The 26,669-nt window shown below is 34.4% G+C and overlaps 1 protein-coding gene across 2 annotated transcripts in view; it reads right to left on the bottom strand.

Annotated features, from left to right (window-relative positions):
• Positions 1 to 1,976: 1,976 nt before the first annotated feature.
• Positions 1,977 to 26,669, bottom strand: part of SCN7A (sodium voltage-gated channel alpha subunit 7) — a 79,776-nt gene continuing 55,083 nt past the window's right edge. For both annotated transcript variants that reach the window (XM_025852828.2, XM_073882983.1), the window contains 11 exons: positions 24,831 to 25,268; positions 21,691 to 21,793; positions 19,767 to 19,921; positions 17,059 to 17,232; positions 14,719 to 14,826; positions 12,101 to 12,379; positions 11,281 to 11,334; positions 10,354 to 10,491; positions 8,695 to 8,799; positions 7,927 to 8,197; positions 1,977 to 5,225 (listed from right to left, as the gene is read on the bottom strand). In XM_025852828.2, the coding sequence (XP_025708613.2) occupies positions 4,159 to 5,225; positions 7,927 to 8,197; positions 8,695 to 8,799; positions 10,354 to 10,491; positions 11,281 to 11,334; positions 12,101 to 12,379; positions 14,719 to 14,826; positions 17,059 to 17,232; positions 19,767 to 19,921; positions 21,691 to 21,793; positions 24,831 to 25,268 (2,892 nt within the window). In that variant the 3' untranslated portion in view covers positions 1,977 to 4,158. The remainder of the gene's footprint in view (positions 5,226 to 7,926; positions 8,198 to 8,694; positions 8,800 to 10,353; positions 10,492 to 11,280; positions 11,335 to 12,100; positions 12,380 to 14,718; positions 14,827 to 17,058; positions 17,233 to 19,766; positions 19,922 to 21,690; positions 21,794 to 24,830; positions 25,269 to 26,669) is intronic.

Here is a 26,669-nt window from a genome sequence, read left to right as displayed (position 1 = left end):
TTCATGGCCAACATGAAAAAGTGCTCAAACTGCCACACCTTTGAACTGTGTTTGTGAGCATCCGTACTTCATCTTGATATATTTTGTGTATCCATTAGCAAGTTGTTTCCTAAGGTATCAGAAAAGCCTAAGAGATTTTTTTGGGTTTAGGAATGATAAAATTTTTTTCATATAAATTCGTAGTAATTACTTCTTCACTTTACGCCATTTCAGCTTATAAAAGGTTTTATAGGAACACTCTGCTATTGGATAGTGGGGGAAACCTGTGTGTTCTATTAGTTTTGTTTCTCTGGAAAACCCTGACTCCTACCTTTTTAAGGATAAAGACAACCTTATTTATCTCTAAATTGTTGTGTCTAATAGCTAGGAGGTGTTGAACAGAATCTTAGGAAAACAAAAATGGGAGAGAGAAAGGGAAGATTAATGATGAGATTTTATATGATTGGGAATTCTGAACTTATGGATCATTTCAAGAAGTTACTCTTATGTGATGTAGACTTAGAATCCAGGACTAGGGGTGTTGTGCCTCCTGGATGGTTCATAAACTAACTAGCTGGAATTGAGAGAAAAATCCTTTGAGCTCACAAGTGTTTTTGAAGTCAGTGAAGGTAAGAGGTTCACTTACAGATGAGGAGATGAGTAAGTGTCTGACCCTGACAGTGTTAGGTTCTCTAACATAAAAGATGAAAGTCCCCACCTGGAGAGTGAAGACTCAGTCACTCACTGGAGTTCTATATTGACTGTTAGAATTGAGAATGTAGACCTGGAATCTCCGGAAAGAACAGTTAAAGAAGGAGAGGGTTCAAGAACAAAAGGACAAAATAAAGCATGTCTGCGAAGGGATCAGGGTGCTCACAGTAATTCTGCTCTAATTTTCCATCCAATCTCTGGAGTTCATGTTTTTATCTCATCTTTAATTCCCCTTTCTCTTTATAGTGTAGCCGGAAGAACCAAAAGCTCAGAACCTTAAGTATCATCTCTGTATGGATTCCTTTTCTTAAAAATGTCTCTGTGTTGATTACAGTTACCTTCTCTAATTGATAAAATCTTTCTTTTTCTTCCAGGGTCCACTTTACTAACTTCACCTATAATTTTCAAAGCAGAACGCATCATTCTTTCCTGAATACATATTGGGATTTACACCAATAGTATAAAAATTACCATATATTATAATTAGCTGTTTTCCCTCAGTAGTCAGCAAGTTCTCTAGTCTCAGATTTATCTTTGTATTTATGTATTATGTATGAATATCTATACAGGCTCTGGGTTTATATCTAGTATCTAGCATACAATAAATATTGAATGAAAAAACTTCTACAGTTTTATTCCTTGTGTCTTTCCTTTTTCCAGGGGTTGTCTTACTTTTAAAATTCCCTCCACCAAAGGAGAGATTGAGAAAGAGAGAGGGGGAGGGAGAGAGAGAGAGAAAGAGAGGGAACTTATCTCTCTTCAACAACTTAACTCATCTTAAACTTCTTCTGCCTCTAGCTAGGTCATTTATTACTAGACAGTTATACATAGGGGTTAAATATTAAGGCTCTAAAACTAGACCTGGTTTGAGGTTCTGGCCTCATTGCTTACAAGTTCTGTGCCATATAGAAGCTCTTATAACCCTTCTAAGTTTATTTTGTTCATCTATAAAATGAAAATTATCATTGCTTCGTGAGTTGTTGTGAATGCTTCGTCCATGCATGACAAATACTTAGAACAAGGCTGGGCATAATAGTCTGTTCAATAAATGGTAGTTATTTCCAGTATCTTTAAAACCATTTTAAAGTATATTCATTATATCTATTAAAGGAGCAGAAAGAAAATTTTTAAAGAAGCAGACTGACAAATCATAGCACACCAATCAGTTTAATTTCAGCATTATCCTCCATAAAGCAAATTCTAATTAATACTGAGATATACCTAATAAACTTATGACTTTGATAGGAGGAGTACTTTGTAAATTTTGTCAATGTGTAAGGGTCTCTGTTAAGCTTACTAAAATTTGTTTTACAATTTTTTAACCCAAAGGAAGCACAGTTTTGCCAGTTTTGAATTTTGAGCCTGAATGAATAAGCTTTAATGTAATTAGGCTCATTTGAAAAAGTTTTTATCATACAAAGTAGGCGACCTGGCTTATCAAAGAAAAAAACCCAAAGCTTACTGTGGTTAACAGGTTGTATTTATTATTTTCTATAGTTTCTAAAAAGTGTAATATATTGTAAGACTTTGTTAAAAATAATTCTTTACACAGTTTTTGGAAGGTTAGTGGCAAATACGGTTTACAAGTAAAAGATAAAATTTTCAAACTAAAATCAATTAATGGTCTTGAATTTACAGAGGCAAGTTAAGGTTAAGTTTAAATATCTGAAGCTGTTTCTACATTAAAACATGTCTAAGAAATAGAAAACTAAGAAATTTAGATAAAGCACCAGTTGTCACCATGTTACCAGAGTTAACACTAGTTCCTCACTGGTCCCCATCACATGATGACGAATGGGAGGAGAAAGGGAAGGAACACTTATAGAAAGAAAGAGAACCCTGAAATTACATTTACTTAAGGGTTTCCCCCAAAGGCATCTTGGTCAAATTAATACATTTCTGAGGAGCAGAAATAGGTTATACTAGTTAAGGCTCAAGATCATGCATTCATAATAAAATACAGTTTCTGACATTTAAGTGATATTGAATGTCATACAACATATTTAAAGTTTGCCATTTAAGTCAACAGTATACATATTTTCTTCTGAATCCTTTAGGATTTTGTAGGCATATTGAAATCAATCTTTGTACAAAGGGAACAAATATCAGAATCTTGTATTACATGGATGAAAGGGGCTGCATTTTTATGATTATGTCAAAAAACAACTAGTTGTACCTGTCTTTTAAAAATAATTTTAATAGTGAAAATTAATATTTAGGATTTTCAAGTTTTTCAAACACAAAACATTTTACAGAGTGTGTGTGTGATTAGAATAAAAACAGCAAAAAAAAAACTTAGAAAGATAACTGAGTAAGTGAAAACTAATTTGTATACACTAATATTACATAACATTACCAACAACAAACTTACATTTTGATCTCCTACTCGGTGTCCTCACAGTTTCAGTGGTCATTTTCTTTCTCTAAGTTACAGAGAACCATAAAGAATAGTGAAAAGTATTTCAAAGTGGACACAGTTTCCCAAGTAAGGATCAAGACTCTAAAAATCCCTAGACATAATGGCAACCCTTGACTCTTCTAATTCATATTATGACTTCCATTTGCCAGACCTCAAATGTTCCATTACGGATAAATGGTAAAATATATACCAGTCTTATGATAAGATAATACATGAGTCTACTAACAGTTTCTATATCATTTTAGTAAATGTACACTTTAAAAAAGTATAAATGAGGAAAATAGAGGCCATAATTCTAGTTCTCTCTGTGCTCCTTATTCTCTGAATCCATTCTGTTGAAGAGCTAGAGCTTAGGTAGAACTAGCCAAAGAGATGAAAAACCAGGAATCCAAAACCAATCAAATTATATTAATTCTCAGTAAAAAAATAAAAGAAAACCAAAACCAAAACCAAGGCTCCAGTCAACCAAACATGGTTTGGATCAGCCCAAGAGGATCTGTGGTTGATCTCAAAGGAACTTTCTAAGAACTGCCCTTTTCTCTTCTCCCAGTTGGCATCTGTCTAGGCAAGTTAATGATTTAATGGCCTGTGGCACTGTATTTTTTAACACTATCCCACCTTAAGAAAGTACTTATTGTACTCGCTTATGTGTAACTAAGTCCTATTAATGGTGACTGGAATCCCATAAAGTAGACATAAAATATACGAGGAAGCCCCTTTTGCTACTAATCTCTACTATCACCTCCCCGATCCTCTAGAAGAAACACACCCCATAAAAGCCAGATAGAGAAAACAAGCCATTTGGATTATCAAATGGCAATTTTAAGCCATTTTAACTCACAAAAGTGATTTTAAGGGGTTGCCTTGGTTAGACTGAATATACAACGGTAAAAAGCAAACTTGACATGGAGTCTTGTGAACACAAGCTTAACTTCCATGGATTGTAGACAACTGGTGAGTGAGTAAAATCTTTACTTCTTTGATCTTTGTTTTTGTTTCTGATTCAAACTTCTAACATTTTTAGAAGGTGAAAAGGTGGTTAAGTGGGATTAGGTTTGGCCTTGAATAGTTGACTTTTCCTCAACTTTGTCAAAATAGGCATTTCCTGCAGTAGCTTGAACTTCCTTGTCATCATCTATCATACGAATATCTGATGCATTTTTGTCATTTTGCCTCAAGCGGTAACTTTTATAAGCACGTTGAATTATGGTTGCTGAGACTGCCTCTTGTTTTCGTTTCAGGGTAGTTGTGATTGGCTCATATGTGATCCTAAAAGGATTGGCTGATACAAACCCTGATTCCATCTCTGAAACCATTTTCTCCATCCTCAGATCTTTACCCATAACTCGCTTTGTTAAAGCAAGTAAGATGTCAAGGCAATGAATTCTGTCCCCAGCAGCCATGGGAAGATCCATGGCAACAAGCTGGCCCTTGTTCGGTTTTGCCATAAAAAGAGGAGGGTCAAGAGCAGCTGCCAAATCTGAAAGCTTGCTAGAGTCTATATACTGCGTCCCATCAGGATCAAACCACTTCCATACCTGAAAAAATTTCCTAAAATCATCTTCACTTACTGTCTTGGCATTTTTTTTAGAAGCAATATTTAAAAATTCCATGACAACAACAATGTACATATTTACTATGATCAGCCATGATATGAGTATGTAACTGACAAAATAAATAATTCCAACAAAGGGGTTACCACAGTCTCCTCTAACCTGAGTCCCAGGGTTAATTTTATCAGGATCACAGTCAGACCATTTACTGTTGAAAATGGCATTGAGCATCCCATCCCAGCCAGCAAATATTGTAACTTGGAAAAGACAGAGCATACTGCTGCCAAACGTTTCAAAGTTGGACACATCATTAATTCCAGCTTCCTTTTTAACATAGGCAAAATTGTACATTCCAAAGATGGCATAGATGAACATGACCAGGAAGATGAGAAGACTGATGTTCAATAATGCTGGGAGAGACAACATCAAAGGGAGCAGTAGATCACGGAATACCTTTGGTCCTTTCCCAGGACGCAGAATGTGGATAATCCGTGAGAGTCGTATCAGTTCCATAATGGAAGGAGGCACAAGGTAGTATCCTACCGTCATAGGTAGAAATAGTTCTTGGTGTGGGAGAAGATAAAACAGGCAATTAAATCATTTAAATATGATTGTATTTAGAGGAATATAAATTATTTTAGTTCATTTATTATTTCAATTACTCATTTATTTCAGCTATTTATTTATTGTTTCAAGTATTATTATATCATTTTTTCTATATGTTAAGATCATTTTATTAATCCTTCCCATACAACAGAACATATTGAAAGTGGGGATTAGCCAAATATTAACTGTGGCAATTTTCAGGGTCTCTAGCAAAATTTGGAAGAGAATTACATGTATCATCATCTTAAGAGTACTATTGGTCAAGTACTTCTGGAATCACAGATGGTATAGTTGTATAAAGAAATTTAGTTCAATCCAGCCTTTATTGGATATCTAATAAAGGTGTCATGCAAATATGCAAAGGTGAATGACCTGACTTTTGTCCCCAAAGACCTTATAATCTAGAGAGTAAAGGTAGATATTTAAAGTAATTATAATGCAAGGTAGGAAGACCTAGTTGATAAAGATAATTACAAAAACGTCTGACATTCGGTGATTCACAGATTATAATTTAATTTAATTTATTTATTTCATAAACAGTATTTGGGCCCTTAGCAGCTTTAAATCGAATTAAGTAAATGAGCCTTGGCCTAGAACATTTTTTGTAGCAGTTGTGGGTAGATGAGGGGACTCTGGGAGTGAGAGATATAACTATGGAACAAGGTAAAATTACAGTTACCCTAAAAGTACAGGGCATGTCCTCTGGAAATACTGGAGAAAGGGAGGTTCATTTTGAGTTGAGAAGGTGGGGAGGAAAGAATCCCATGAAGCTTCTAAATGAGATGGTATGTTTGTTGACTCTGGAAGGATCATGTGTCCTATTTCCATTCACTTTGGTCCTTGTCGATGATGACATTCTCTCTGACATTCTATCTTACGTATATCTTCATCGCCACACTGTTTTAGTGAATCTTCTGCTCTCACTCAAATTTTCATTTGTCCTCACAATCTTCCAAATTCCTCCATTATGCCAGAGGTATCCCTATTTAATTGTAGACAATTTTTTCTACAACCTCATCACTACATTTTCTTCACCTCCTTTCTGATCTAAAATCTGACTTTATCTTGAGGACACTATTTCCCTTGGAACATTGTCAACACAGACAGCTCTTTCTTCCTGCTCCGTATTTCTTGGGGTAGAAAAGTGGGATGACCAAGCATCTTTCATTCTTTACAATGTGATTTCCAGACACTTTAAGTCAATTTTATAAAGAAAAAAAAAAGAATTTTCTGTCCTGACACATCCACACATTGTGGATCATGCCATTGAACTATACTATTTCCTACCATTTCTTGGCTCTATGATCTATTTATTCCTCCTCATTTACACTCATTGGAGACTTAGTACCTGGCTCACTGTGGCTCTTTCCACCCCAGTACCTACCATCAACAGCTCATTGAAAGGCCAGTCTTTATTTCTTTGACTTTCTTAACTGTAATAATCTCCATCATTTGACTTTAGTCATATGCAGCTATGGCCACATTCTGGACCCGGGATTCTTCACCTTCTGAGATTTCAAATTCAAACAGCTTTCTGTCTGACCGTGATTTGCTCTCCTTCGAGATCTCTGATTCAGTAACTCTCACTTTCATCCCAAAGGGCTTTTTAATTCCATATTCCTCTATTTTCTTCCTATCAGCCCCTTCCTGCCTTTATGTACTTTTCTTTCAAGCTTCTTGTGCTCGTCTATCAATAGTTGGACTGCTTCTACTACCAAATGAATAGGTTGAATTTTCTGGAAGCACAAGTGGGCAGATAGTTTGCCCACATTTTCACTACTGACTATATAGAATAGTGTCTGGCACAATAAACATTTAAATATTGTCTCTCATGGAGCTTACATTCTAGTATGTGTCTTATGCGGAGGCAGGCAATAAACACACTTCTCCCTGCCTAAAACATTTTTATCCTAGATTCTTTACTTGGCTACCCCCTTATCCATTATGTCTCTATTTAGATTTTCTTCATCCATGCAGTTTCCTCTGACCTCTACTTACTGTTATGTTCCCCTCACTCTTTTGTGCCACTGTAATACCCTGTGCTTCTTCCCTTATCACAACGTTAATAGCACAACATTAAATATGTACTATTTAATCATCTGTATCCCTTACTAGATTGTAAACTATGTGCATACAGGGATTATGCCTACCTTGTTTATTATTGGATTCTTTGCACATAGCATAATGTCTATTCACAAAGGGGATAATCAAATATATTTGTTAAATAAAAGACGGAGATCCCCGGGTAAGAGAAAACTGGTGATAAATTTATTAAAGCCTAACACTCTAGTGTTGTGAAAGTTGTAAACAGTTTGAGAGATTAGAGAAAAAAGAATAGGAACCGTGAAAGGTTATATCATGCTAAGACATAAAAAGCTCCTTCTAGAGCCGTCCTAGAAAATACTGTATGTGCTACACTGAAGGGGTGACCTCTGAAGTAAAGTGTATGTATTAATTCAACAAGTATTTTTGAGTACCTTATAGCTGTGGGGTAAGTGTACATGTATGAATGCAAAAATATAAGCCATTCCAATCGGAATAAGAAGGATCCCTTCTCTGTTTTGCCTATCAAGAGACTATATCTCAGGACACTTTTAGTATAAGAACTTGCCTGAATTAGTATTACTATAAAAAAAAAAATCTGGCTAAAAATCTTACCTGTAACAGAGAAAATGACCACCATAAAATCAAAAATGTTCCATCCCATGGTGAAATAGTTACAATGGAAAGCGATGAGCTTCAGTACACATTCTCCAGTGTATAGTATAATAAGAATTAGGTTAATCCAGCATACAGCAATGTCCATATTTTGACTCTGTTCATCACTTTGTATCATAATGGTTATTGCTTGAAAACAGATAAGAACTATAATGATGGCATTAAAAACTTCATTTGTTACCAAGTCAAAGATGAATCCTTGGAATTTATTCTGTGGATGAAAAAAAGAAAGGTATAATAGCCTTGTTAATAGGTTATATACACACACATATTGTCCGTATATTTATAATTTTCCTCCTAGCATAAACAGGAAAATACATGAGGGCCTAAGTTTTTACCAAACTATAATTATATTGTATATAGTCAAAACAAACAAAAGACCATCCAAACTTTGTTAAGGAACATATTTTTAAATTTTGTCAAAAGCATTTGTGAAGAATTTCAAAAACACATTTTATTTATTTATTTGACAGAGAGAGACACAGCGAGAGAGGGAACACAAGCAGGGGGAGTGGGAGAGGAAGAAGCAGGCTTCCCGCGGAGCAGGGAGCCCGATCTCAGGACCCTGAGATCGTGACCAGAGCCGAAGGCAGTCGCTTAACGACTGAGCCACTCAGGCGTCGCAACACATTTTCATTTTTTAAAAGAGAATGTACAAAAGAATTTTTTTTTCTGAAGCTTAAAAAACAAATCGAGATGTTTTCTTACTCCCGGGCGACGGATTGTTTTTTGATAGTCCTCACACAACAGCCTCCTCAGTGCACGGGACTGTTTCTTCTGTTTGACTGTTATAAAGATATTTGAGCCTCCCTGGTAAAGAAATGAAAGAAAAAGATTTCAAATCACATTGAATCTAAATTTTACCTTACCATTAATAGACATTTTGGAAAGCTTGGTAATTACTGATTTGATCTTTTACAAAGGGCATAAAGGCAATGATCTAAATCACATTTAACCACGTCTTACTTTGTGCACACAAATCCACACTAAACACATGTAGGATATATAGTAATGACTGATATCAATTATCTTTTGGTGCACTTCCTTGTGGGCAGTCGACTCTTTTTTTAACTTTTCAGGCTCTTGAGGCCTACCTCATGTTAAACAGAGATAAAGGAGAAACAGTGGGGGATAAATGGAAAAGTTTAGTAAGAAAGTTGAATTCAAAAGCCAAAGGTAAAATTGTTTTGTACCTTCTAATAAGCGAGAAAAAATAGAATTGGTCATTTATGTGTTTTTATAAGTTCATATATTACTTAATTTTCCAAATAATACTTAACCAGAAGATATTTTTATACTATTATGCCAACAGCACCTTGTGCTTACATCTTCATAGCACCTTCTAGAGCTTATTTATCTTTGTGTTCCTAGTGCTAATTTCAATATCTTATACAAAATATGTAAAGTGAATAGAGATAAACAGTTAATGTTTTGTTAATCTAGAAATTAGGAATTATTACTGCCCCAAGTCAGGACTTAGTCACTTAAATTTGACAAGTCACCAATTTGAAGTCCAGAAGCAGATCCTAGGATGTTATCCCATTGGGTTGAAGTCCCAAGAAGCTGAAGCATCCAATCAAATGCATATTTGAGCACTGTTCTCCTAATCCCATTTGATTAGCAGAGACTGAGAGTGGTTTGCTGACCAGATTCTGTACATGGCTGAACTTTGATGACATGGCTGAAGATAGAATTTCAAAACACACTATTTTTTTTCTTTAATTTTTTAGAAGGCTTTCCTACACCTCTAGAAAAGAGGTCTCTGTGGTTAAAATAAGCAGGCTTAAAGGACTTTTGAGGCCTTTGCATTTGTAGAAGCCCTGAAGGAAATCTTGGGGTGGATATGGTGCCAAATGTTTGGTTCTCTCTCTGAATTGTCTCCTACTTGTTTCAAGCACTCCTATTTAGGCCATATATTTAGGATTTAGGGTTCTCTCTACTTCTAGCTAGAAAAGCTACTGTGCTGACAAAGATGTCTATGTTGGTTATGACTCTGAAGCTTTGAACATATCAGAGAGGAAAATGTGAAGCTTATTTTTCTTGAACTTCTTCACATATTTGTGCAGATGTACCACAATATTATTTGTTTGTCAGCATGTCATTTTTTACAAACATATATATAGAAACACTTGTGACTTTTAACCTTTAAACTTGCCCATTTACATTTGAATATAGAAAACAATGTAAAGATGAACATTTTATCAATATTTCTCAATATGCAGGAATATCAACCTATTTTTTTTTTAGCTAAGTACTAAATAAAAATGACATTAAGCTGAATCCCAAACCAATTATTTGAAGCAGGACATTTTTATAAATGTGCTTGATTTTCTCAGGCACTAGTGAACAAAGAATATTTGTACTTATCTTTATTTTATGCTTGTTGAAATTAGCAATAATAACACCAATCAGCATACTCAAAGGAAGAAATGATCCGATAATAATAAAGTTGATAAAGTAACAATACATGTAGATGTTGTCTTCGAAATTAGGTTGCCTATTTACCTAAAAGTTAAATTAAAAAATAAGCAAAATAAGATAGGGCATAGCAGATTTTCAGGGCAGATTTCAGGGCAACTATATTGTAATGATAGTTATATGTCATTACACATTTGTCCAACCCATACAATGTACAATACCAAGTGAGCCCTAAGGTAAACTATGGACTTTGGGTGATTATGATGTGTCAGTGTAGATTCATCCTTGGTAAAAGTGTGCCCCATTCTAGTGAGTGGTGTTGATAATAGGCCATGCATGTGTGGGAACAGTAGGTATACGGGAAATCTCTATACCTCCCTCCCACTTTTGTTGTAAACCTAAAACTGCTCTAAAAAGCAAAATCTTTAAAAATAAAAATCAATTAAAAAGTGAAAAAATAAGCAAAATACTGATACACCAACTTTTTAAAACATAAGATTCATAAAACAATTTACAATAGGAAAAACTAACAGTTCTACATGAGGTAATGTTTCCTCTTTGTTTTTGGTGAAGTGATATCATTGCTTTGTTTATGTGGATTTTAAAGTTTACTGCATTGGTTTAAACACTGTTATGAAGTCTGATAATCCTTCAAATGGGCCTACTGGGCTTCAACCACTGTACATAATCCTGGAAGGATTTCATTTTCATTTCATTTGTGAAATATGCAATCTGAAATATATTTAATTTCTGTCTAGCATAAACATTTACTTTTATCATGTTATTTATCCTGTTATTGTTGGTACCCTGTTCTTGAATTGCGAAAATAACTTTGCTTGAACCTTAACAACGGCTCTAAGATGATATTGTACTTACACCAATAGAATCAACTGCTGAATTCATAATAGTGATCCATCCATTAAATGTTGCCTGTAAAAATGGCATGTATTTAATTCTTATGGAAATCTTAAGCTTCATGGCAAATAAAATGTAAAACTCAATTTGTGATTAATATAGTAAAACATGATTAGTAAAGCTGACCACATTTCAATATGCCATGTAATTGAGACCTTTATCATTTTCATTACTGCATTTATATTGTCTATTAACAAGTATTTAAAATCACTTAGCTTCATTGTAGTAGCTTAACTGTAGTTGATAACAAAATATTGTAAGATAGTATAAATAGAGAGAGAGAGGTAGATAGATAAATGGTAAACAAATACATGCTGCCCAAGTGTCATTTTTACTTTTAACTGCTATATTTGTGCTTTTCTATGGGGGAGGTAAGACAAGAATGAATGATTTATCGCCTCATTTCTGTCAGATGTTGGGTGACTGAGGAGCCAAAGCACTAAGTAGAAACAAAACAGTAGTACCCTAAGCTGGACCAAAAATTGTGACCCTATTATCTCATCAATGATGGTTGAAATAGGTTTCCAGTACCTGCCATCTCCCCTGTCAATCCTACCTTCTTCTGTACTTAGAACCTTCTCCTAGCAGAGCAGGGTCTGTGTTTCACTTTTGTCTTTCCAAATAAGCCTAGTGTAGCATGTCCCACAACATGTATCTACTAATAATTGCTAAAATATGTTATAACCAACTCTAGTAATCATCCACATTTTGTCCTTTATGTCCACCTATAATATGAATGAACCTATAAAAACATTGATTAAAAAATCAGAAGTGAACTTACCACTTGAAGCAATGAAAGGAACCCATTTCCAACATTATCAAAGTTCAGTTTTGCATTCTCCCATGGCATGGATTCATTAAACATAAGGCTTTCACACTGACTCTTATTCATGACTTCAGATATAGGAAACCTTTCTCCATTTGTTGGGTCAATGCATTCATAGAACTTGCCAGCAAATAAGTGTACTCCCATGATGCTAAAAGCCAGCCAAATCATAAAGCAGACCAGAAACACATTCAAAGCAGGTAAAGTTGTTTTTATCAAAGCTCTCACAACCACCTGGCATTTAAAAAACAAACATGTAAACTTTAGGTAAGAAATGTGAATTCACTTTACTTGGAAATACTAAATGTAATGTCATATAGAAATAACGAAAAAAAGGCCATCACTAAAGATTTAATGGTTCTCATGTCAGTATTTGAATAACCTAAATAATAAATCTCAATGAAAAAATATACATTAAAAATCTAGATATTCTCAAAATTTTTGTACTAAAATAATCACTAAGAGGCAACAGAGTTGATTAGCAAAATAATTATTTCACTGATTTAACGCGTGTATCAAACTTCCTGTATTGTGCCAGAAACGGGGAAGACATCTGAACATGTATGAATATACATGTACGTATTATCTGGAAAGTATATAAAATGAAAAAGAAATAGGCCTACATCTAAGTCTTGGTGCTTCTAACTTTTGGGAGGATTAGCCTACCAAGCAGACACTGAAGTGCAGGGGAAATAAGAGGAAGACCAAGGGATCGTAGATCAATCAAGTCAAGGCAAGAGGCTATGTCAAGAAACACTGAACAGCTGGAGCCTGCAAAATCACAAACCTCCTCACTTCACCACTCTATGTCACAGGTGAGCCACTCCAGAGCAGGAAGTGTGGGGAGGAAATCTACATCCTCGACTTGAATAACAGTAATAGTCTAGAATCACTGTCTCCATTTCCTCAAATCCCTTCTTTCTTGAATATTATAATCAGAATTTTATTCTCATCACTCCACTATAGCTGTTATGGCAAATGTAAACCAGTTCCTGTAGCCAAGAGAAATTTTCACTCTGCTATTTGTCTTTCCCTTAGCATTTACACTTTTGATTCCTTTCCTCCCACTTCATTTCTTTCTCTTTTTTCTGTGAGGCACCATTGATTCTCTTTGCTACCATTCTATCCTTCCTTCCCTCAGCCATTAGTGGATACATATTCTTTTTGCTGTATTTCCTTGCTGAGATTCCTTAGTTTTCTGGCTTTGAATAAATATTTTAACTCTTAGTTGTGCTTTCAGTAACACTTCATTTTATTTCTAAAACTAAGTCGCAGATCCTTTGTTGGCACTTAAGGTATTTGAGAGGCTCACTGATACCTCTAAAGAAAAAATGCTATGCTTATCAGAAAATATACTTATGGAAGAATAAAAGAAGAAGATACAGTTGACACAAATATTTCAGTCATCAGATCACCCAAAACTGGAGCTTATTAAATATATAAAGCATTAATTTTGTAATTGTGTGACTCCTTATATATTCAATGATATATTTTCAGAAATCATTCAACTACAGAACTTCCAGAGGTTGAGATGAAGCTTAAGATCTGAATCTGTAATAGAACAGAACAGAGAACCCAGAAATAAACGCACGCTTATATGGTCAATTAATCTATGACAAAGGAGGCAAGAATATACAATGTGAAAAGACAGTCTCTTCAATAATGGTGCTGGGAAAAACGAGCAGCCACATGCAGAAGAATGAAATTGGACCCTTTCTTATACCATTAAACATAGATAATTTTCTTATTGGATCCTGTCTATATTGACTATGTGGCATTCTGTAATATTAAGCAAATAGGCAGGTTAATGATAATCTATGTAAATGAAAAATGCAAGAAAACATTGATGTGTGATTATGAAATGAAAGGTAAAATTAGATTTTTTCTGCCATTTCTGCACATAGTTGATCACTGTATATTACATAATTATACTGTGTGTGGTGGTCATCAACTCTGTTTTCTTAATTAGGTCAAGCCATAGGGAGCAGATTTCTATTTTAGGCCCAAAAGATTGAACATTAGTTGTTTTATGTGGCTCAACCTATTAGTTTTTCTCACATTGTTCAGAAGACGTTTTAACATGTTGGTGAGGGAGAAAGGACAAGAATCCATAATTTGTGATGTTTGACTTAAAAAAACTAATTTATTTTAAAATTCACTTTTATTCAGTATAATTACTTAGTGTGTACAATATTCCTATAATTTTAAACAACTAGGTGATCAAAGTTTCATTTTCTGTCGGTTGTATTTTTAACATTGAGATAATTTTATTAATACTCATAGATATCCATGTGGGCTAGAATGGTATTAGTTTTTGAAACTTTATATTTTCTCCCAACTATTAGGAGTTTTCTTCTTATTCTTATGATTTTTCATATCTTATGAGTAATAAAGACCTAATATCTTAGTAAGTATAACTAATATACCTTTCTTCTATATATTAAAATAGTAGAATATAAGTTTTTTGCATTAATATTAAGGATGCAAATGAGAAGACTATGAAGATTTAATTTGTAGAAATTTAGAAATCTTAAATAAAAATCTACACATTAGCTTAGAAACTTTTTTCTTACCTTCATTCTTTCAAATTGAGATAGAACTCTGAGTGCCCGAATGAATTTAATGGAAATAAGTGGTTTTAATTCCTCCCGAGATTTGCCGATTAAGCTAAGACAAAACACCTAAATATATTTAAGGAAAAAAGAGTTAATAGGGTTTAATTTTAACTTAATCAAAAAATCTGCAAAATAAACTTTGTATTTATTATAAAAAAGATAAAAAGTCAAACCTTACCAAGAAATATGCAAAAGATTTAATGTATACTTCCATATATCTTAACAATGACATATAGAAATGTATAAGATAATAACATTGTTTTAAAATTACTTTAAAAAGATAAAACAAATATTTTCTGGTAGTGGGAATATATATTATTGAGATAAACAAAAATTTGTATATTTGACATACTTTATGATCAAGGGTTAATATTTATATCAATTTTTAGTTTGAAATTAGATTAAGAATCAGTTTCATGATTTTTTGCAATCTAGTAACAGTATACTAAGTATTCATAAAAGCAAAATTTGAAATATATTTACATATGAATTCATACATAAATATGGTTAAGATAATAGAATAGGATTTCAGAGAAGAGGATCAAGGAGGATATGAATATTTTTAAGTCCAAGTACAAATTACAAAAATGTATACAAAGATACGAAGGTGAATGAGACTCAATCTCAGGAAACAAACTGAGGGTTGCTGGAGTGGGGGGGAGGGATGGGGTGGCTGAGTGATGGACATTGGGGAGGGTATGTGCTATGGTGAGCGCTGTGAATTGTGTAAGACTGATGAATCACAGACCTGTACCCCTGAAACAAACAATGAATTATATGTAAAAAAATAAATAAATAAATAAAATAAAAATAAAATACTAGAGACTTAAAAAAAAAAGATGCTAAGGTGATTTTTTTTAAAGTACGCATATGCATAAAAATCATTCGGGGTTGGGGCGCCTGGGTGGCTCAGTGGGTAAGTGTTCGACTCTTGGTTTCAGCTCATGTCATTATCTCGGGGTCATGAGGTTGAGCCCCATGTCTTGGGCTCCATGCTCAGTGCATTGTCTAACTGGGCTTCTCTTTTTCCCTCTCCCTCTGCCCCTCCCCCTGCTCTCTCTCTCTCTCTCTCTAAAATCAATCAATCAATCAATCAATCTTAAAAAATCAAACAGGATTAATAAATGTTAATGGAAATTGAGCAAGATGGTAGAGTTATGATTAACTTTTATAATATCTTCATATATTCTGTAATTTCATTGCTTATAGGATAGGGGCCATTTGTTCATTGAACAAAAATTACTGAGTACCTATTATGATACATGAATTGTTCTAGGCACTGGGGATAAGAAGAGAACCATATTGGGAAAACAATTCTTCCCTAAAGGAGCTAACCTTTCAGTGGGGGAAGACAAACAATCATAATGAATAAACAATGAATATCAATTAATATATAATATTAATAGGTGCTATGGAGATGAAGAAAGCAGAGAAAGGAAAAGGGAGCATTGGAGTGGATGCAGTTTTACATACAGTAGTGCAGAAAGACCTAACTTCAGCATTTTTATTTGAGCAGACGTAAGTGAGGTAAGCCAGCCAAAGTTCCAGGTGGAAGGAAAAATAAGTGCAAAGGCACTAAGATGGAAGTCATCTTGGCATACCTGAAGAACTTCAGGAAGGCCAGTGTCAGTGGAGCAGTCTGTTGACTGGGATGGGGGAAATGGACAGTAGTAGGAGATAAGCCTGGATCATGTAGAGACTTAAAGGCGTTGATTGCAGAGAATGTAGCTTTTTACTCTGAGTGAAATGAGGTGTTTATTGGAGGGTTTCAAGAAGAAAAGAGACTTGAGCTGCTTCTATTTTACAACAGTAGAATGCACGTGGTTGCTCTGTGGAAAACAGAATGAAGGTGTACAGGTGGAAGCTGGGATCTCAGGTTGAAATCTGTTTCAGTGATCCAAATGAGAATTTTTGGCATTTGGATCAGTGTGGCGAGGGTGAAGGTTATGGTAAGTAGTCTAATTTTGAACATATGATTTAAAAATTGAGTCAACAGAATTTAAATATTTGAGGATATTGACGTGCAATAGGCCTGTTCTGTTAGTACTGGGTTCACAGGTGAACTGGGTTCACAGGTGATTGTTAGAATAATCCAGGAATGAAATGTTGAATTTTTAAAATATTAGGATGAGAAGAAAAGGACAATTGTTAAGCATTACATATGAAGATACAGGGGATTTTGGTACCTGAAAATGTACAGAGAGAGGAAGATATAAGTAAATGCAAGAATTAAGTAAGAATCAGAGTAAAGAAGAAAATCAAATAATAAACTTTTAAATTTTTCTTTAAAATACGTACAATAACAACCATGAAGTCTAGCTTGTACCAGCCATTAGTGAAATAGGCTTTAAAACCATATGCCATCCACTTTAGAAGCATTTCCAGAATGAAGATGTAAGTGAAGATCATGTCAGCGTAGTCTAATAAGATTTTAATAGTCTTTCTCTGGTCAATATATATATCCTCAAAAGCCTGTGGGTAAAAAATTTAAGGATTAGTATACATGTAATTTCTAAAAAATCTTTGGCGTAGAGAGGAATGAAATGCCCTCCCTAGTAAGCACTTGGTGAGCAAAGTCATAGGTTGTAGTTTAAAGGTTGGTTCAATTTGTTTGGATTTGTTCACATAATCCGTAAGTATCATTTTCTGATCCCATGCCCATAGCAGACATTATTAATTGGTCCCAGAACTTCTTCTTATACAGACTGAATTTGGCACCACAGTGGTCCAAAAAACTTCTCTCAAATCAGTTAATCACACTAAATATACGAGGTGAAACCTTTACTCACATCTGACTGGTTCTTATCTCTAATTCCATGTTGCCAACTCGCAGATATATGCTAGTTGCTAATAGAGAAGTAGAGATTTTTTCTAAAATGTGTCTTCAGATATCCACACTGCTGTTAAAAGAAAAGTCACAAAGCTGCTCTGCTGCAGAAATAATCAGGTAAACCAGTGGAAGCACATGACTATGAAATAAAACTATAATCATTTCTCCAAAGCTTCTTAGATTTAATAGGTTAACCTTAATTTTACTGTGGAGGATGCAAAGTCTGACAATGTCATTTAAAGCAATTTTGTGTTTTTATTTTGGCACTGAAAAAAGGCAATAAAGTACCAATAACATCAGGCAGACTTGTATCAAAGTGCATTAAAGGTCAAAAAGTAATCAAGGATTAATATAAGTGCATGCAAATAATGGCGTGATTCTTACAAGTCTAATGCTAAATAAAAGTAAATATAACATGACAGTAGAGTTACTGACTTTCGGTTGAACCAATTATGGAGTAAAAGTGTCTATATAACCAAATCATAAATATCTAAAATGATTATAAAGGACTTTATTACATGTATTTGTTTATTAAATGGTATAGAATGCAAAATAATATAAAAAGATACACAAAAGTCTTCAATTAAAAAAACATATAAAATGGGCAAAACTAATCTATGGCAGTTGAAGTCCACATACCAGCTACCCATGTGGAATGTGGAAGTAATTGTTAGGGGTCAGAGTATGTGGTTCTGGAGTCCATGTAATATTCTATTCCTCAAGCTAAGTGACAGTTACACAGGTGCATTCACTTTGTGAAAATTCTTTAGCCTATACACTTAGAATTTCCATGGTTTTCAGTATGTGTGCTAATATCAATATAAAGTTTATTTAAAAAATGTATGCAGTACAGGGCGCCTGGGTGGCTCAGTTGGTTAAGCGACTGCCTTCGGCTCAGGTCATGATCCTGGAGTCCCGGGATCGAGTCCCACATCAGGCTCCCTGCTCAGCAGGGAGTCTGCTTCTCCCTCTGACCCTCTTCTCTCTCTTGCTCTCTATCTCTCATTCTCTCTCTCTCAAATAAATAAATAAAATCTTTTAAAAAAATCATTAAAAAAAATGTATGCAGTACAAAGTCTGGTTCCCAGCTGTGACTCCATTTTCTCTGCTCTGTGCATTTCACAATTAACTATTTCTTGTGTATCCTCCTCTGATCTTCAATCAAATATAAGAAAATAATATACATTTTATTTTTCGTTACTTCCTATGTAAAATGTAGCATGCCTCATTCAATATTAAATAAATAAAACAATTTCAAAATACATGAGACTGTGGGAAACATGAATGTTAATAGATATCTAACAGATACACTTTATTCTAGATCTTCCTTTTTTCATTTATCACTACGTCTTGCAATATCAGCACGCATACAGCTTTTGTATTTTTTTAAAAAATCCATTTATTTATTTTGGAGAGAGAGAGTGAGAGAGCAGGGGCAGAGAATCCTGAAGCAGGGTCTCTGCTGAACATGGCGCCTGACCTGGGGCTGGATCCCAGGACCCTGAGATCATGACCTGAGCCAAAACCGAGTTGGCGGCTTAACCCATGGAGCCACCCAGGCACCCCAGCTTTTATATTTTTAAAATAGCTGCACAGTATCCCATTGGGTGATTGCACCATAGTATATTTAAACAATCACTTATTATGGACTGTTTTTGCTTTTCAATCTTTTTCTATTACAAAGAATTCTTCAGTGAATAGCCTTGTAAATGCCTTTAATACATGCTCAGATATTTGTAGGATAATTTCCTGGAATTAGGGTTGCTGGGTCAATGAGTGAATACATTTTTGGTTCAAAGATTGTTTAAAAGTATAGAGAGCACTTCTCTTTCCTGATTGAATTGGTACCAAAGTACTAGCACAGTACAACAGTATGTGTGTGCATATTATTAAACTTTGTCTCATACATAAAACTTTATTAAAGTAAGAATTAGGTATCTAACATTCATTTTTCCTACTGTCATTCATATATTTCAAAATTGTTTTACTTATTTAATATTGGAAGAGGCATATACAGAATTTAAGAAACTGTAATGTATGTCTTCCAAAGGTAAAATCACAGGATATGAACTTCGCTGCTATAAAAAGTTTTCCGGGGAAAACTAACATGATGACTTCAAGTAACAGACTTCAGGTACATTTTTTTTTCCCATAAATGCCTCACATACTTACTTACCAGAGCACCTGTGCTGAGCAGAGTGACAAGGCCAATGAAACACTTAAAACAACTGTTTTCCACTATCTTGCAGCAGGTTTTCCTTATGTTCTGCCAAATTTTTCCTTTCTTGGATGCTCTACTAAGTTGGCCAGGTGAAGATCTTTGTCTATAATCTGTCAAGAATGAAACTGCTAAGAAGAAGAATCTTAAAAATCATGAAAAAGTAAACATCTCAAATTTTCTACCATATTTACGGAATCTAATACAGGTGCTCTCTGAATTATAAACATTTGATTTTTACCTCTGCTGCTGTGACCACTGCAGTCATTGAGGTAAGAAAAGAAAACTTAACTTGTGAGTAGTTTGGGAACAGTACAAGGAAAGAAATTGTGAAAGGCAGAGATAACTTAGAACATCCCCTATCCTTGTGGGACAGAGTCTGAGAATAGAATTTATCCCCCACCCTTCAAAACAAACAAACAAACAAACAAACACATACAACATCTTCTACATATCACATTTTGGTATAATGTCTGGAAGTTCATTCTCTGAAGATTCACACGGCATAATAAGCATTCTCATTTAAGTACACAGATATTTATGAAACATTAAGAAGTATAATATTAGTTAAGTCAGTTAAATTGATGTTAGGTCTGAGGTGGCATGAGAATGGGATTCTGACTGAGACTATCTGAGGAGCTCCCCTGGGTTACAGAGTACTTTGTGGGTAGGATGCATGTACAAGGGTTGAATTCTACCTTCTGGTTAAGAAAGTTAGCTTATAACACCCCAGACTTGAGAAGACAGTGCTTAACAGGTGAGAAAACGAAGAAACAGGGGTGGGTGGAGTTTAAAGTCAACACATTTCATTTTAGAATTTTACCTACTGTCACTTTATACATCTTTGGTAAAAAAAAATATATATATAGGAAATGTTTCCCCCTTTGTGTTGAATGATACAAGTCCTAGAAGTTGAGCTACTGAGAGCAAGTTCTTATTTTGAATAGAGGAATTTGAGCATCTAGCAGTTATCATTCTGATTTCCAATGTCCAGAACCTGTAATTATTTGTTAATCTTGCTAGGAAACTAATTTGCATTATAAGTCATCAAGAGATGTATGTTACATATCTTGTAAGTCAATCAATTGAAGCCTTATACATTTCTTCATATTCATGTGAGATATAAAAATAAATCACCATTACATGATTTGTTTTCCTATGAAAGACAAAGGATGTTTTCATATGAGTATTTTGAATATCGACTGTATATCATGAAGCATAAAAATACACAATACATGCACACATGCATGCACATACATACACATACACTTATTTAATCTTTTTACCCATCCTGTGAGGTAAGTTTTATTATTATCCTCAGTTTACATATTAGGAAATGAGCCTGAGAGAGGTAAGTAAAAGCTAGTCGATGGTGGGCTAGGATTTGAACTCTGGCTATCTGATTCCAGAACCAATGCTCTTAACAACTGTATTAAACTTCCTAGGAAATAGGCCCGCTCCCTCTTATCCAAATGTTGACTTTTTTATTTACATTCCCCATAAATTTTATCAGGATTCATATGGGCATGTGTGCATGCACCATATATTTGTGTGTGTGTTACTTAACCAAATTAATAAACCCTCTAAAATTAAAATATATCCAATAGCATTAGTTAGGTTAAGAGAAATTTAGTCTAATTTCAATATAATGATCAAAGGAACTTATTTTTTTTAATATTTTATTTATTTATTTGACAGAGAGACACAGCGAGAGCAGGAACACAAGCAGCGGGAGTGGGAGAGGGAGAAGCAGGCTTCCCGCCGAGCAGGGAGCCCGATGTGGGGCTCGATCCCAGGACCCTGGGACCATGACCTGAGCTGAAGGTAGACGCTTAACGACTGAGCCACCCAGGCACCCCGAAGGAACTTATTTTTTTCTTACCGTTTTTCAGATGCTTTGGCGTCTCACATTCACAAACCATTTCTTCTTCTTCAGAGATAATGTCAACTGTACTGCATTCAGATGAGCTAGATTGCTTTACCTTCTGAAAAGTAAAGTCCCACCCAAAAAGCTGTGATTAAAGCTTCACTGGAGTTCATTTTATTTTCAGAAATAAGAAAAATTGTGTACAGAAAGACTTTTATCAGATTTAAAGACTTTTCTGGCTAATTTCAGGATTGACTTTAAAATGCATACATATTTCTCTGAGTTGAAGTTTTAAAAAATTAATTAAAAATTCATTTAAGCTAAAATATTTAACATTCAGTTCATAAAACCATTCTCCTTAAAGATGTATAGAATACTGCATCTCCAGTACCCAAAAGGATTTGAGTTTCAAAGCTCTCTTGAAGTTATTCACAAGGGTTCCATATATGCCATTTCAGCTAGATGAGCAGTATCAGAATATTACCCCTTGATGTTAAAGATGGGTAGACAAGAGTGCACTTAGTTTGTGTTGTACAATCCAGTCCAGACATGCTTGTGTTTACCATCATAGGATAGGACTGATGTGAAGTTATCCTGAGGTGAAATGAAGAAATGGCACAAGGAATAAGGGTCAGGAATAGACCTGGGAAAGTGGTACCAGCCCTATGGAGAGAGGCTATTTGCAGGGATTGACATTCTTTCTCACTCTGCTCTTGACTGAAGTTCAAGTCTGTATAGGATAAGATAGCCATGATTTTGTATATGTAGTAATAATGCATGTGACATGCATGGCTTTTATTTGAAATGATTTTCTCACAATGCTTTATTTTACTTCATTTTAAAATAAATATACAACATATCATCCTTTAAAACGCCCAAGATCCTGAAGTTAATAAGGAAGATTATTTTATAATTAAAGAGTAAGATAAATGTATTAAAACATGTGGGAAAAAAAGTCTTATTTCTTAAAGATTAAGGAAAGATCTAAGTAAAGTATATCAAAAGGAAAATTATAAGGATTGTGTCCTACCAATTGGTTTTATCCACAATAAATGTGAAGGAAATCTAATTAGGAAGTTCTTTTTGCCTTAGACCTTACATGGTCAATTGTCAGTAAGACATTTGGTGCTCAATTAAATAAATATATCCATCAGGAGTTTACTCTTAAACAAATTGCTTTTATTATTTCAATTCCTCATATTTTCTTTATTTCTGATGAGATAAAGTCTCTAGCAAGGTACTGATTTGAAAGTAAACAATAAATAAATGAATATTATATAGCACTTGGACATTCAATAATTGAAAATCATACACCTTATATTTATGTTATTTTAGAATTCTTACATCGACTATTTGATGTCATTTTTCCAAATGTTTTTTAGTATGTATTATTCTAAATTTAAATATAAATCAATTGGGATTCAAAATTATAAATAATTTTATTAGAAGACTACTTAATAGCATGAGAAAGTGACCATGCTATACTGTTACATTATCAAAAGTTATAAAATCCAGTGTAAAGTTCAATGTTATTTTTATGACTATATAAATTTAGTTATGTTGCAACTAAAAAATGGCTGAAAGTTTAAACACCAAAGGAAGAAGAGAGTGTATCTCAGAATTATCAAATCACATGCGACTTTATATTCTTTGGTTTTTAGTAGATCAGCATCCTAAAGTACTCATGAGTTGTACAATCTTTAAAGTGTCTAAATTAAATATGTAACTAAATATACAGATAACTGAATAAACCTATGAGTAGCTAATCAATAAACAGGAGCATTGATTTGTTGCTGCAGATTATGCAGCATAAATTACAACTCCTGAAACCTCACCATTTACAATTATATTTAGTGTCATCCTTTCTATATATGTGCATATCCCAGACTTTCTAATGAGATTGGCAAGAAGTTTCCCGGAGCATCTCAACAGGATGTGGCTGTGATAAATAGCAATTTTACCCAGAAATAGATGGTAGTCAAAGTTGTAAGTGAAGATATGTAAGTGTAGCTGGAGAAGAGTTTTCCCTGTTTTCTAGAAATGATATTAATTAAGGGAAAATGAACCTAAAAATATTGGGCATGCTAAGGAGTGAAAGTGTTTCTCTAACACAAAGATAGATGCCTTCACTAGGAGCTGGAAGGATTTTGAATAATTGCAATTCAACTCCTGTTAGGCCAGTTTGAGAAGTTATTGCAGAGCAGCTGCCAATTGGAAGAGATCTGGGCGACAAGACAGTGCCGGAGACTTTTCTGGGGATGTGGAAAGAGACATTGTCTTCCCCCCCCTCAGTGCCTGTGAGTGATCTGAGATGGTTCCCTACTGAGGTACAATGCAAGAAGCTCACGGAGCAGTTGTAATCTCTGTAGATGTAGCTTTCTATTAAATTACACCTCCTACTGAGATATCTTAGTGCTTGCAAATGAAGACACTAAGGTTGCTTCCAGTAGGGTGTACATTTTAGAAGCTAAGTTAACAGCCGTATCTATACTTCTTTGAATGTGTTGGGTTTTTTGTTGTTGCTGCTGCTTTGCTTTGTTTTGTCCTGGAATTGATAAAGCTACACACTGCTCAAAATTCAAGCTGGTGGGTTTTCTTTATTCTTTTAGTCCAAGTCAATTATATACGTTATAGTAAATGTTGCAGAAATAAAGTGACAAGAATCCTAGAATTTTAGCAAGTAAGAAAGTATTTTAGCTTTCCTGTAGTCCAGTTTCACATTTCAAAAATGATAATGCCCAGGAGAGTTTAATGATTTCTCTGGTAATACACATTGATTTTGAAAACTTAGGTTTCTTCAATATGTTTTCATCATCCCATATTGCCTGCTTATTAATTTACTGAATTTTGCAATTATATTATCTAATTTTACTAAGTGTTTACTATAGACTGGGCATTGTTCTATGCACTATTGAACTATTTTTCTCAGTCCTATCCTCCCTAAGAAATAGATTCAATTTTATCGGAATTTATAGAGAAGGAACCTGAAGCTTAGACAGGTAAATTAACTTGATCAGGAGCATACAATCAGGAGCAAGGAGTGCTATAGCTAGGATTGAATGGGTTCTCTAACTCTGCCATTTCAACACTAATTCACTTTCTTACCAATAATGCCTCAAATCAACAATAGCAATCAGAATATTCAAACATCTTACCTCTTTGCTGCTCCCATCACCTGACTTGCTTTGAACCTCCTTATTATCCAGATTTTCTATATCAGATTCTCCTGACGCAATTGGTACAGTTTCTGAGGCACTAGGACTGGGGATAAGTGATTGACTCTCATTTTCAGTCATTGTGTTTTTCTCTGTGCCACTGCTTTTTTCCTTATCCTTGAGGAAATCTTGAGTGTTGCTTAATTCAGAAAGGGTATGGTCAGAAATAGTCTCTTTAACATACATAGCATTTACATTGTCCATTGTGTCCTTTGAGACATTTTGGTTTTTGCATAATATTTTAGAAAGCACATAGTTTACTCCTTTCTGAATCTTTGCTACTGCGCGCTGGAGATTTTTTGCTTCATCGTCCTCTTCAGTTGTTTTAGCCTCGTATGAACTAAATGAGCTCACCAATGCCAGGAACAGGTAAATTATCTAAATGAGGAAGTAGACGAGGTTAAGTTTATCTCACTTTTTGTTTCCTTCTAAACAATAAAACATCTTTTTTAAAAAGCTGATCTGAGATTTGCAAACAGAATACGAACTACAATGCTATGTAAACTCTACTGTTCTTACAGTGCGTCAGGTGCTGTGCTAAGAGTTTGTACGGCCAGAACTCATCTTAGGTTCACAACATTCTATGACATATCATTTGTTTCTCTTTTATATATGAAAAAGGCAAGGCTTACAGGGGTCAAATATATCAAAGCTCACATAGATTGGACTCAAGTCTGTCTCATTCCAAAGCTTGTTTTTCTTCACTGAGCCAGGCTACCTCTTCCAAGATGAGAAAACAAACTGCCTCTTCAGGTGGCTGACCACTTCAGCACTATCCCAGGAAGACATACAATGACATCTTCATGAGTTCTGCAAACCCACAAGGAATATCACGGGGAGAAAGCTATTCCTGGTTGTGAAGCCTGCATCTAAATTTTCTCACAACATGTTAGCACAGGGACTGGGTAGGTTAATTCATTCTCTGTAGTAATAAATTTGGTTAGATAAGAAAGAGATGAGTGATGGAAGAATCATTCCTAATAGTTGTAAGTTATTTGAACTCAGGGACAGTGTATATTTTCACCTTTATTATCACTGAAAGATATGATCAAGCCACATTTCATTTCCAGAGAATCATATTTTATCTTGTTTGTGATTGTAAGACATAGATAATATTCTTGGAGTTTAGAGTTGGAGATTCATATTGATAATTCTTTTAGACTTAAAAAAACAATTTGAGCATCTTGTTTGTTATGGAAGTTTTCTGCCTCCCTTTGGATATCTGAGCTTTTTATGATTTAATTTCTTTTATGTTTTACATATTGTTTTTAACGGGCAAAGTTCAAATGACATGAATTATGTTTAAGAATATATATATAAATAATATGTATATATGCTAAGATAAAATTTACTTACAGATAATATGGGCAGGGGCTCTACGGCCCTTGTACGAATTACATTATTAGCGTTTCTATCATTCTTAAGAGGGCAACACCAAATATAATTTTAGGTTGTTGGTTGTTTCTTTTCCTTCCTTTGGTTATTAGGCATGGTGAGAAATAAGGGAAGGATGTTAGGTAAGAATTTCATGACTATAAGCTTCATGTGAGCGGGAACCAAGTTTTCTCTTAAGTAGACAACTAACACAGTGCTAGGCACAAAATAAGTGATAAATACATATTTGTTGAAAAAATTAATTATAGGATGAATGAAAGAATAGATTTTGTGATAGGATTTGGACCGTAAAAATACGGTCGTATTTTTAAGAGCTTACAATCTAAGATTTCTTATATCTTAGACACACATACCCCACACACAATACCTGCAGATTTACGTATA

Source organism: Callorhinus ursinus, unplaced genomic scaffold (genome assembly GCF_003265705.2).
Source record: "Callorhinus ursinus isolate GAN/ISIS: 27379988/994484 unplaced genomic scaffold, GSC_fseal_2.0 scaffold2, whole genome shotgun sequence".
Classification (NCBI taxonomy): domain Eukaryota; kingdom Metazoa; phylum Chordata; class Mammalia; order Carnivora; family Otariidae; genus Callorhinus; species Callorhinus ursinus.
The sequence above is the reverse complement of the archived record's forward strand: the minus strand, read 5'-3'. Positions and strand labels throughout refer to the sequence as shown.